Consider the following 12,027-nt stretch of genomic DNA (forward strand, 5'->3'; position numbering starts at 1 on the left):
TTATAATTATGCTATAGTAACATTTATAAATTTTTATCCAAATAAATTATAAAGTTATGATATATTAGTTATAAATAATTTATTTTTTGTTTTACATACCATGATTATAACTATTTAACAAAAACACTTTCAAATTTTTAAGGTAGGCTCTTTAAATAATAAAAAGTGTTTGTTAAAAAATCAAAAATGCACAAAACAGTAAAAAAAGTAAAAAACATGTCCATCAAACAATAGTTAAATTATTCTATTTATATTATTAAATCTTATGAACAACACTTTTTATTTTGCTAGGTAGTTTTTTTTAATGTAATAAAAACTAAAAGTTTAATTAATAAATATAAAAGTAAAAAGAAGATAATTTTTTATTCCAAACAATAATTCCAAATTTAGATTTTCATTATTAATTATTATAGATGATAAATTCTGATTACTAATGGTTGATACTTTAAATGGTAAATTTCTATTATAGGTAAATGGTAATTACTGCAAGTATTTTCATATAAATTTTCTAGGAAAAGGTATTATTTGGGTAAAATTTTCCAAACTTTGTATTCAGAAGGAACCCCGTGGACACCAATTAGCAACATTATTCTCTCTCCTCCGCGGGGTTAGTAGGGTCCACTCCTGACTGAGGGAGAACCAAAACTCACATTTGACATTCATCTCTTTCAAATCCCATTCCGAACCAAATTTCAATTCCACCAAAACCCTAATTTCTTCTCTCTCGGGCTCCTGAGATCTTTTCGTTTTGGGATTTTCTCCACCATCGGCAATGGTCTATTTTCCTTATCTTCTCCGATTTCTGTTTTTTTGCGTCTCAATTTGTTTTTAGCTATATAGTTACACAAATTCTCTATCCATGGTTTATGATTATTTTTGGTTATATATTCATGTAGAAATTGTTTCTTGCCTTTTAGATATTAGATTTGAACTTGTTTATGATATGTATTGTGATATGGGTCATGATAATATAGGCTAATTTGTTCTTATTTGAACTACAGCACAAATTGGGGAGAGGTCATCGCGACAAACTCCAGCAGTTCATAACAATAACTGGAGCCAGGTGATCTTAGAGCTGCCAATCAGTTTTTTATTTTTTATTTTTTTTTATTTTTTTTATTTCATTCAAAAAATTTAAATTGCAATTGGGATGTGATTTTAGAATTAGTGTGTAATTGAACTATGCTTCTTTTAATATCATGTGTCCTTAGGGAGTAGGTGATGGTTTTTCAATCCAAGGAACCTAAAACATTTCTAGATAAAAAACAGAAACATACTTATAGGCATTCAATCTTTGTTTGAGCACACTAAGTGGGCATATGTATGTTTCTGTTTTTGATCTGAAAATGTTTCAAGTTCTTTGGCTTGATTACTTTGTCTGATGTTGACAGGGAAGCTGTGATCATTCTGGGCATAGTTTTATATCAATTATACTTTATTTGTTTCTTGCTTCAGCATGAACTTTTTTTTATTTGTGGGCATTGCTTTTTGAAATTTATATGATGCAAGTCAATTGCATCCCTAACTTCTAACATATTTGAGAACTATTTTCTTTTTCATTTTCAGTGAGAAAACAGCATTGCAGGCTCTCAAGGCTAGTGATTGGCATATTGAAGGAGCATTTGATTTCTTTTATAGCCAACCCCAGCTTAAAACATTTACTGATTCTAGACACTTAGAGGAGCTATACAATAGATATAAAGGTTAGTAATGGACGCGGAAATAAATTTGAGACATTGATAGCTTTTAAATAGTCTGGTAGAGCACAACAACCTTTGGTTTGGAAACATGAAAGATGACTAAAAATGGTGTATTTTGTATAAAATTCTTATCAACCATGAAGAATTTTTCTCTTACTTGAGGTTTCACCTAGTGAGTAACAAGTAAATTAGGCTACATAGTTTGTTGTTATTTTGAGAAGCATGAATGTTTCCTCCCTATTTAAAGTTAATTACTTGTTTTTAATTAAACTTGGAAGCATTCATAGAGTATATAATGGAAATTAGAGTCAATTGCCCAATGTTGCTGTTCCCTTACCTGAGCATAAAGTATATTGGGATATGAGATCCAATAAATTTTGCACGTGAGCTTACATTAAAGAATTTGGTCAACACAGTTTATATTTTGGCCAAAATGCATATGGTTACCAATTATTAGAGCATTGTATATTATGACTGTCTTCTAATCCTTTACTGCACTAATTTCTGTACAGATCCATATGTTGATATGATTTTGGTAGATGGCATCACTCTCCTGTGCAATGATATCCAGGTTATCTGCCTCTGAATGCACATTAATTTTATCAATGTCTTGATTTATCAATTTCCAGCGTTCTTGAGTTTTGATTCATTCACTAGGTTAAGATAGTTTTTGTTTGAAGTCTAATTGATATTTGAGTCTAATTTTCCTTTGCAGGTGGATCCTCAAGATATAGTAATGGTATGGATATGATTCAAACATTATTTCATTTCTGCATCATGTTTATTGTTTGGGTTTTTTTCCTGTAATCGTATGTAAACTGTAAAAGACTGCTATTTAAATAGTGAGTGATTATCGAAATTACAAACACTCATTTAATGAGGATGATTATTGTGAAAATATTGCAAGTAATTATGGTTATTCAAGGTTTTTATTTTCTTGCTAGTTATATGTGCATGGCTAATAAGTTATGATAGATGGAATGCAGAGATGGAGTATAGATTCTCTACTGGTTTTTGGACGCCGTCCCTCTGCTGCCCCATCAAGATTTTGTTTAGTATATAAAAAAATGTTTTTAATATATTTTAAAATATCAAATTCAATGTACATCAGTGTATTTTGAAGGCACAACAGAGGAACAACACCAAAAACACAGGAGAATCCAAATTCTGCAGAGATGTCTACGTTTTGTTTCACCATCAGTTATTTTCCATCATGTAAAAGCTCTAAATTTAAGAGCTGACAAATATTAGCTAGAACAAGGTAAGACTGTTTCAAGGAAAGAAAGCAAAGAATAATAATGCTGGCTGATCTGTGTAACTGGGTGATGATTGGTTCCTGTACGATGGAAACTAAATATACAATACATGTAAATGAAAATTTTATAATTAAAATGAATATTTATTGAAAATAGAATTAAATTTGTTAAAGCAAACTTGGTTGCACAATGAGTGTATGTAGATGGTTTGAGAATGCGTTAGGTAACTAGGAATGTTGAAAATTTTCAGTTAGTTCTTTCATGGCACATGAAGGCTGGCACCATGTGTGAGTTTTCGAAGAAGGAGTTTATTGAAGGATTACAATCTTTGGGGTATGTATGTTTTATGATTTTGTAATGATTTTTTTTTTCTGAAGAGACCTGTCTCAGTTGAAGACCTTAAAAATTTGTTGCAGGATTGATTCTCTGGAGAAGTTCCAAGAAAAGATACCATATATGCGCTCAGAGCTGAAAGATGAACGTATGGGCAATAGTATTCTTATCACCGTTCAAAACTGGTTTTAGTCATAATTTATAATTCATTTGTCACTAGAAATTATCTCCAGCAATTTTTAAAAAGTCCCTGAAATATTATCACTGTTTTTCACTTTCCAGAGAAATTTTGTCAGATCTATAACTTACCCTTCAAAATTGGTTTTAGTCATATAATTTATAATTCATTTGTCACTAGAAATTATCTCCAGCAATTTTTAAAAGGTCTCTGAAATATTATCACTGTTTTTCACTGTCCAGAGAAATTCCGTGAGATCTATAACTTTGCTTTTGGATGGGCAAAAGAGAAGGTATGGATTGACGTGTTCTTGGCCCCTCTTCTACTCTGTAATCTAGCTTAATTGCTTTTGGGCGAAATACAATATCATACTTAAGATAACCACTGTAATGAAACAGGGAAGATCTTGGGAAACTGAGTCAAATTATAACAAATTTGATTCATTGATTAACAAATTTGAGTTGTTCAAAATTGGTTTTTTGTGTTCCTTTATATTAAAATTCGTGGTCTAGATTTTTAAAAATGCTGTATGTTGAATGGCATTCAAAGTTTTGGAACACGGCTTGAGGCTTTCTTATGTAGTCAACCACACTTATTTAGTGATCCCTTTTCTTCTTTCTTGCTTCTGAGGTTTTAGATATTCTTTCTTGCTTCTGAGGTTTTAGATGCTGTCTAATGTTTATTTCTATGATTTCCCCTCAGATTTTCTGCTTCTCTGGTACATGATTTTTTTTTGTTAAAATAAAAATTTGGTCCCTCCAAACTATATTGTTTTTTTCATGTGAGTCATACATAAATAGCCAGTAGCACATCTATCTTTTCTGTCACAATTTTAATAAAGGACTGATTTTTAAACATGTATTCTCATGTAAGAACTGAATTGTAGAATTTTTTATTATTGGGACCAAAACAAAAAAAATGTGTATCAAATGCAAGGTCTAATTTTTAATTTAAATTTTCAACGTTGCTCATTTTATGGTGACTGGAATTAGTTATATTCATTAGCAGAATTTTTTTTAATAGTGATGAAAACCTATCCAATTGTTGTGGATATGCTGGGGTTGCTTGGTGTTCTTCACTAATATTGAAGTATTTATTATTATTATTATTGTTTATGATTAATAGCTTAGCATTTCATTCTTTTGGTGGACCCACTTACCGTGTCAAGTATTAGGAACTTTGAATACTTAGTTACCTGGAAATATACATGTTCTAGAATGTATTTCATGTTGAATAGGCTATATTAATGACTTAATAGTTCGAGGACCATGGGATTTTTATTTCATCCACTACCAATAATAGAAATGATGTTAACATTCTCTACTTGATTGTACAAGATCTTGGAAGTGAAGGTGCAAACTGGGTTAGTATTCTAATTGGTCTTTGTTATCAATGAATGAAAAATTAATAGTAACTTGCACATAATAGGAAAAGAAATGTTGACAAATGAGAGGCAAGCTCCCCCAAATTAGCTTGGTAGTTTGGATTACCAATAATAGAAAAAAAAAACTTCACACAACAGTGAGTGACGCAGTGGGAAGGAGGCGAGACCAATATGTGCGGTGGTGAGTGTGACGGTAGGCCAACGACGAGCTCGAAACAGACATGACGACAACCATGAACGGAGCACAGATGAAGCGTGAATAGAGTGCAATCGAGCGCACGCGACAACAACCTGAAGAAGGCGAGGCGATGACGACCTGAAGGAGGCGAGGCGATGGTGATGACCGTGGAGAGACAGAGGGGAGAGATAGTGACAATCAGGTCATGAAACCCTAAACCCCAAACGACCTCATTTTTCTTAATTTTTTCCCCTTTCAAGCTTGCAGAATCGCTCCAAACTCGCGATTCCGCATGATCCTACCGATTTCACAGTCGATTCTACCGAGTTTACACAGAGAACGAGTTTACTTCCGAGTTAAGTTGGAAGCCATGTCTGGGAACGTAAACTCGAGTTAACTTGAGAGTTTGATAACCATGGTCCAAGTTGTTTCGCTCTCAACTAACAATGTGGATCCTATTTCATCTGTAGTACACTCTTCTATTCTCATTGAATTTCACAAACGGTATAAGGATCGTTAGAAACCTAGTTCTACTACTTTTGTTGCATACAGGGGTACATCTTTTGTTGGCCTAAATCAAACTACTATCCTTGGATCTTGGGTTCTTGATTCAGGTGCCATCGATCATATTATGGGTCATAAATCTTTTTTCTTCTCTATGTTCTATGGGTTATTTGCCTTCGGTTACCATGGCAGATGGATTTAAGGTCTTATCCCGTGGTGTTGGTACTGATAATCTTTTTCCTTCTTTGTCCATTGATAATGTTCTTTATGTCCTCCATTTAACTTATCCATTAGTTGTCTACCCCATTCCATTGATTGTGTTATTTCTTTTACCAAAGATCTTGTTTGTTTGCAAAATTGAGTTTGTTAACTCAAGTGATGAGTTAGCAAATATTTTTACTAAGTTTTTACAGGGACCTATAATTGATTATATTTGTAACAAGCTTGATACTATAATTTATATGCACCAGCTTGAGGGGAGTGTTAGATATTGTTAAGATATCATTAGTTACAATATTATGTGTACCTGGGCTTAGCCTATATTTTCTTCATTATAAATATATCCCCATATGTGTATTTTCTTTCTACACAAGTGGAATTAAACCTACACCTAGTTTTCACTACTTTAACAACCTTCATGCATCTCAACACAGAGATCAACCACGGATTTTGGGAGGTAACCAATGCCAGGTACTACATTGCACATTTGGGTGGAGTAGTCCTTAAAAATCTGGTCATGGGATTTCAATGACATAGATCATGGATTCAAGGTACTGAGGTATGTTGTCATCCCCGTGTGCATGTGGAATCACAAGAATTCTCAGTGAAAGCATCAATAATAGGTCTCAGCTATAAATGAACAAAAATAGTAGCTACAAGCACAAATTGAGAAGAGAATGGCTGAAAGGCAAGTTTAGAGCATGATACTCTTGACCCCCACATGAATATCTCCTCTCTTATAACAAACTCATGTATACATATTCTATTTCCTGTAACTAGGTCAATTCCCTCACAACTATTGTTAGACAACAGAATACAAATAGAACTTTAAAGAGTGTATTATAGGTAGGGGGTAAAAATAGGAATTAAACCTTTTTTAATCCCTTGACATGTCAGTTAGGTTTTCTGTAATAGTTAGTTAGTTAGTGTTTTGTAATCTGTCTCCCTTAAATTTGGCCTTTGTTAGAAAGGAGGGAAGATTTTGAATAGTATCAAACTGGACAATTCCCAGTGTGAAAGGAGTAGACTCCTCTGTGTACGAGTTTTTCTTTTGCAATCCAATAAACTCGGACGATTAAAGCCCTTTTTTCCTTCTATGATTACAGAAAGCCTAACAACTAGTGTTCTGTGCATTTCCCTTTTTCATTATGGGCTGGATCTCATCATGTTCTGACTCTTGAAAGGAAGGGACATTAAAGTAGGATGCAAATGATCTATTTGCCTCCAATGATCTTTGCTATACCTTGGCAAATGTGAGACCCATGACTGACACTTGAGCATCCGGGGTTGGGTGTAAAGTCAATGTTCAATTTAGTACTGTTTTGATTCTTTCCTTTTGAATGTGTAATACTGGGAAACAGTAATATTCGAGTTACTTTTATGCAGGGTCAAAAGTCTCTTGCATTGGATACAGCTATTGGTATGTGGCAATTATTATTTGCTGAGAAGCAGTGGCCACTGGTTGATCATTGGTGCCAGTTCTTGCAGGTAATATAATTAATTTTTATGGATACACCATTTTAACTTTTTTGAGTATGTTCGAAGCTTTTTTATTTTTTTTTATTTTTTTTTATGGTAGATCAAATATCTGCTAATAATTGTTCATTTACTTCAATTGAAAATTTTGATACTACTTAGGCTCGACATAACAAAGCAATATCTAGGGACACATGGTCTCAGCTTTTGGAGTTTGCTAAGGTAAACTAATAGACTATTATACCTATACCGTGCTCTCATGATGTGAATGTCAACTTCCTATCTTGATATGGATTTATTGTCGCCTGAATATATCAATGAAGGCTCTCTACTTGTGTACTGTTGATCATGCTTGCCTGAGCTAGACTAATTATCTAGAATGATAGCAAGGAAAAGGAAATCTGGTGTGTCTTTTACACTTTTTTCTCATTGTCTGTTTGGTCATTTTCCGGTGACATCATTGTATTCGAGCTACTTTACCTTGAATCATTAAGTTATTTCTTCTAGTGTGATTGCTGGGGTTTATTCTAGGGTTATTGCTTTTTTTAAATTGTTTTGGGAATAAAGTGGACATGTGGGGCAAACAGGAAGTAAACTGTAAACTAATAGACTGTTATACCTATAAGGTGCTCTCATGATGTGAATGTCAACTTCTTATCTTGATATGGATTTATTGTCGCATGAATATATCAATGAATGCTCTCTACTTGTGTACTGTTGATCATGCTTGCCCGAGCTAGACTAATTGTCTAGAATGATGGCAAGGAAAAGGAAATCTGGTGTGTCTTTTGCACTTCTTTCTCATTGTCTGTTTGATCATTTTCCGGTGACATCATAGTATTCGAGCTACTTTATCTTGAATCATTAAATTATTTCTTCTAGTGTGACTGCGGGGGTTTATTCTGGGTTATTGCCTGTTTTAATTTGTTTTGGGAATAAAGTGGAAATGTGGGGCAAACAGGAAGTAAACTGGAATATGAAATATTCCGATGAATATTATTAGGGTTAAACTCTTTTACTGGCAAATCAAAAAGTTCTCACGATACTTTTTCAAACGAAACCCTGATCTTATTGCATTTTACATCAATTGTTGCTGTAGTAATATCCACATGAAGAAGTCTACGATGTTGAAATTTTATTTTTCTGGTGTTGATCCTTGGTTTTGCTGCAATTTTTTGAAAAACAGAAAGATAATGAATGTCAAATGTCAGTTTTTTCTTAGTATCTGATAAGTTATACATGGGGAATCTGTTTTCTTTAGTAAAGATGTTGAATGTGAAACGTGAGTTTTTCTACTCCAATATGCAGAAATATGTTTCCAATAGTATTACAAATGCTTCTTCTTTCTACTCCCAGCCCTGAAAGAGTAGGAAGGATATAAATGACCACTATTGAGTTTAGTTTTTACTGCTGAGAAATTAGTATTATTATAAGCCATTTAAGTGTTAACTTTATCTTCATTTTTCCTGGTCGCCCACCACTTGATTTAGAGGAACTCCTTTTTGCTTGTACTGTTTTTGGAAGTTACAACGCTGGTGCTTTTATCATAGTAAGTTGTTCAGTTTTATACCCACTAATACTTGTCATGTTCTTTGCAGACTGTTGGTTCAAATTTATCTGATTATGATGCTGAAGGTGCCTGGCCATATCTAATTGATGAATTTGTGGAATTTCTGAACGAGAATGGAGTCATCCAAAACGGTCTCATCAATGATTCTAGTCTAAAACGATGATGCATTCAGATTTCAGTAAATGGCTGTTTAAGAGAATTTGATTGGTCTCTTGTGATGAGTTGTGCCATTCTGTGATTAAACTCCTCTTCGTTTATTAAGTGGGATTCAGTCTATAATTCAAAAGAGGACTTGGCTGCTAGAGCAAACTCATTCTTGCTAACAAGTAGTAGCGTCGTTTGAGATTTTGTTGATATGGCATATGAATTTCCTTGGGAGTATCGTGGAATTAGTAATGGGAGCCTACTGATTCCACGGTGTTATAGTTTCTGGTCTCTCTATTTAATAATTAATTCTTGTACGATGTCTTATTATATAAGAGACTTGTGTGATTGTGATTGGCTATCCTTGTTTCTGATCTACTTTCATCTTGTAAAATATGGCACCAAGATATTAAAACATTCATGAAATACAGAATGGGGAAATGGAACTGTTGTGTGGCTTGTTTTCCTTCGAAGTATTCAGCGCATAATTTCTTTTATACTCTCTTGCGGTGTGTTTATCTTTATCTGGTTATTTAAAATTGTTCTGGGTGATTAAGATAGTAACCGATTATAGAGTTTGATGACAAGAGTGTTGATATATGATTAAGATAATAAGTGATTGTATTTAGTAAAATTAAAGTAATAAATATACAGTTATTTTTATATTGGTTTATTTTATTGAATTATGTTCAGTTTTTCTTTAAGATTTCTTATAGGATTTTACTATAATTTTTAATAAAATTACAACTGGTATTTGCACTATTTTTGATATCACTTAGTAAATCTTAGTAATATTTTTATTTTGATTAGAGTTGAGTTTTACTTATTCTTGGTTGTCTAATATTTTTCACCACTTTTGGTATTCTTAGATTGTCTTGATATCTTTCTGATACACTGTTTAGTTGAGTTTTATTCACTCTTGCTTTTCACTAGTTAAACTAATCTAACTAATGTTTAATCCCATTGAGTTAAGTGTTTATATTCTCTTCAGAATATGTAGTCAAATAGATCACTTGCAAGTCTTTAGATGATTACTCTCATAGAAAGGATATGTTTAAAATACAATTTGATCTTATAGACTCTTTGAATTTTCTTTCTTTTTACAAAAATAAGTTATGAAGCTTGATAGCATTTTTGTTTTCTTTTGAGTTTGCTTTTCTTCTCATATTTTTTTCGTATACATGTACTTGTTCTTTTGCTCTTTTCTTGAGAGATCTTTAATTTATAGGCTTCAAGAAAATGTTTGTTAGATTGTACTTGCTTTGATCTTTGAATTTTCTTTGTCTTGTCGTAGATAGCAGCTATAGGTTAAAGTAAACTTGTCAAAACAATATGCTTTTTTAGTAGTTTATCAAAAGTTGATAGTTCAAACATTTTTGGCACGACTTTTGATAGAGAGAACATTTCGTGATTTCCTTCTTTGTCTCTAATGTCTACTTCTGACTTGTATATAATGGAGCAGGTGGATGGCTAATCCACATAGAGTAGAGTAGATATGCATGTAGGAAAATATGTCTCTTTTCTTATCACTTTTGTTGTTTTGAAATGTTTTGCATTTAATCCTTTTTAATATGTGTTCAAAACAACTATAAGCTTTTAATATTTTCTACTGCTCGAGCAAGATTTTATCGTTTAAGCATGCTACTAGAGATACCAAGCGGTTTATGAAAGTTTCATTGTTGGATGAAAACATCGTTCAACTCAAGGTATCATTTAACCTTTGCAAGACTTTTCCTAACAACACCTTGTCTAGTGATTATTCGTTTGGTTAAAGAGCACATTTAGTGAGATGTTTTTCATTAACACATTTAGATTCCATTATCTTTCAATTATATATTATTTTACAAAGATAACACTTTGTCATATGTTCATTTTGTTTATTGTAGTTTGTTAAACTTCAAAACATACGAGGACGTTTAGACAGTTTAGTCTTATAAACGATCTTGTTTTAACAATCTTTCCCTTTTTAATGTTTAAAAGATACACATATAAACAATATAGTTTCAATCAATGCAAAAGTGCATTCGTATTTGAAAATCTTTTTAAAAGCTTTTAGCATGATTTTCAGACATCGTTTGAACACTTTTCTAGTTTATATTCAATATCAAAGTTTTATATGGATGAGGATTAGTTTTCAAAAAATCAAAGCATATATAATTGTAAGAAAAATAAGGTCTTATTATATCTTAAGCCAAGAGGGGGTGAATTGGATTAGCCCTTTTAAATGATCTTTCCAAAATCTTTTTAATTTCTTTTGCTTTCTTGAAATTAATAAATAAAAAAATAATGAATCAACAAAAGAAAAAGAGTAGAGAAAGATCAACACAGACAATCTATACTGGTTCAACTATCACAAGCTTACGTTCAGTCCTCCTTCAACAACTTGAGTTGAAGGGAATCCACTATAATTGATTGAGTATACAAAAATACACAAAAATACAGAGACACTCCTCTTAATGTTCTCCTCTCACCACTCAAAATCAATACAGCAACCTCAGAAATGAACAACCTCAATCTCTTACAATACAAGAACACTCATAACCCTTGGCAAACCCGCATAGGAACACAATACATAAATTGTCTATGAAGAACCTAATCTTTAAGATACACTCCTCTAGTACAGATTGAATAAGAACAACTTTAGCACACAATCTTGATAGAATCTTGATGGGTAATCAACCAATGAAGCTTTGATTCTCCAAGAAAATTTCTTGAAAGCCCCTGTAATCACAACTCAATGAAAATATTAGTATTTGAAAATGATAATGTATTCTTGTTTTGAAACAGGTTTCAAGACACACACACACACATACATACATATATATATATATATATATATATATATATATATATATATATATATATATATATATATATATATATATATATAGGATTTTTCAAATCTTGACGCATTATAATCGATTAGGATTTTTATGTAATCTGTTAAGCTTTTGCTTCTGTTTTAACATATTATCCTGAGCATATAATCGATTATCTAAACACTTAAGCCAATTATTGATTCATTTGACTGTTATAACAAATCAGGCTACAAATGCAAAGGATTATACTCTGTTTTCTGATTTAA

At 32.2% G+C, this 12,027-nt stretch overlaps 1 protein-coding gene across 1 annotated transcript; it reads left to right on the plus strand.

Moving 5' to 3' along the window:
- Positions 1–559: 559 nt before the first annotated feature.
- Positions 560–9,415, plus strand: LOC108334108 (uncharacterized). Its single transcript, XM_017569753.2, has 11 exons — positions 560–775; positions 1,002–1,063; positions 1,567–1,703; positions 2,213–2,271; positions 2,416–2,439; positions 3,207–3,289; positions 3,373–3,437; positions 3,710–3,759; positions 7,139–7,240; positions 7,391–7,450; positions 8,827–9,415. Exons 1-11 carry the CDS (start codon positions 773–775, stop codon positions 8,959–8,961), a joined length of 780 nt encoding a protein of 259 aa, XP_017425242.1. The 5' UTR covers positions 560–772; the 3' UTR covers positions 8,962–9,415.
- The last annotated feature ends 2,612 nt before the right edge of the window (positions 9,416–12,027 follow it).

Source organism: Vigna angularis, chromosome 11, assembly GCF_016808095.1.
Source record: "Vigna angularis cultivar LongXiaoDou No.4 chromosome 11, ASM1680809v1, whole genome shotgun sequence".
Taxonomy (NCBI): domain Eukaryota; kingdom Viridiplantae; phylum Streptophyta; class Magnoliopsida; order Fabales; family Fabaceae; genus Vigna; species Vigna angularis.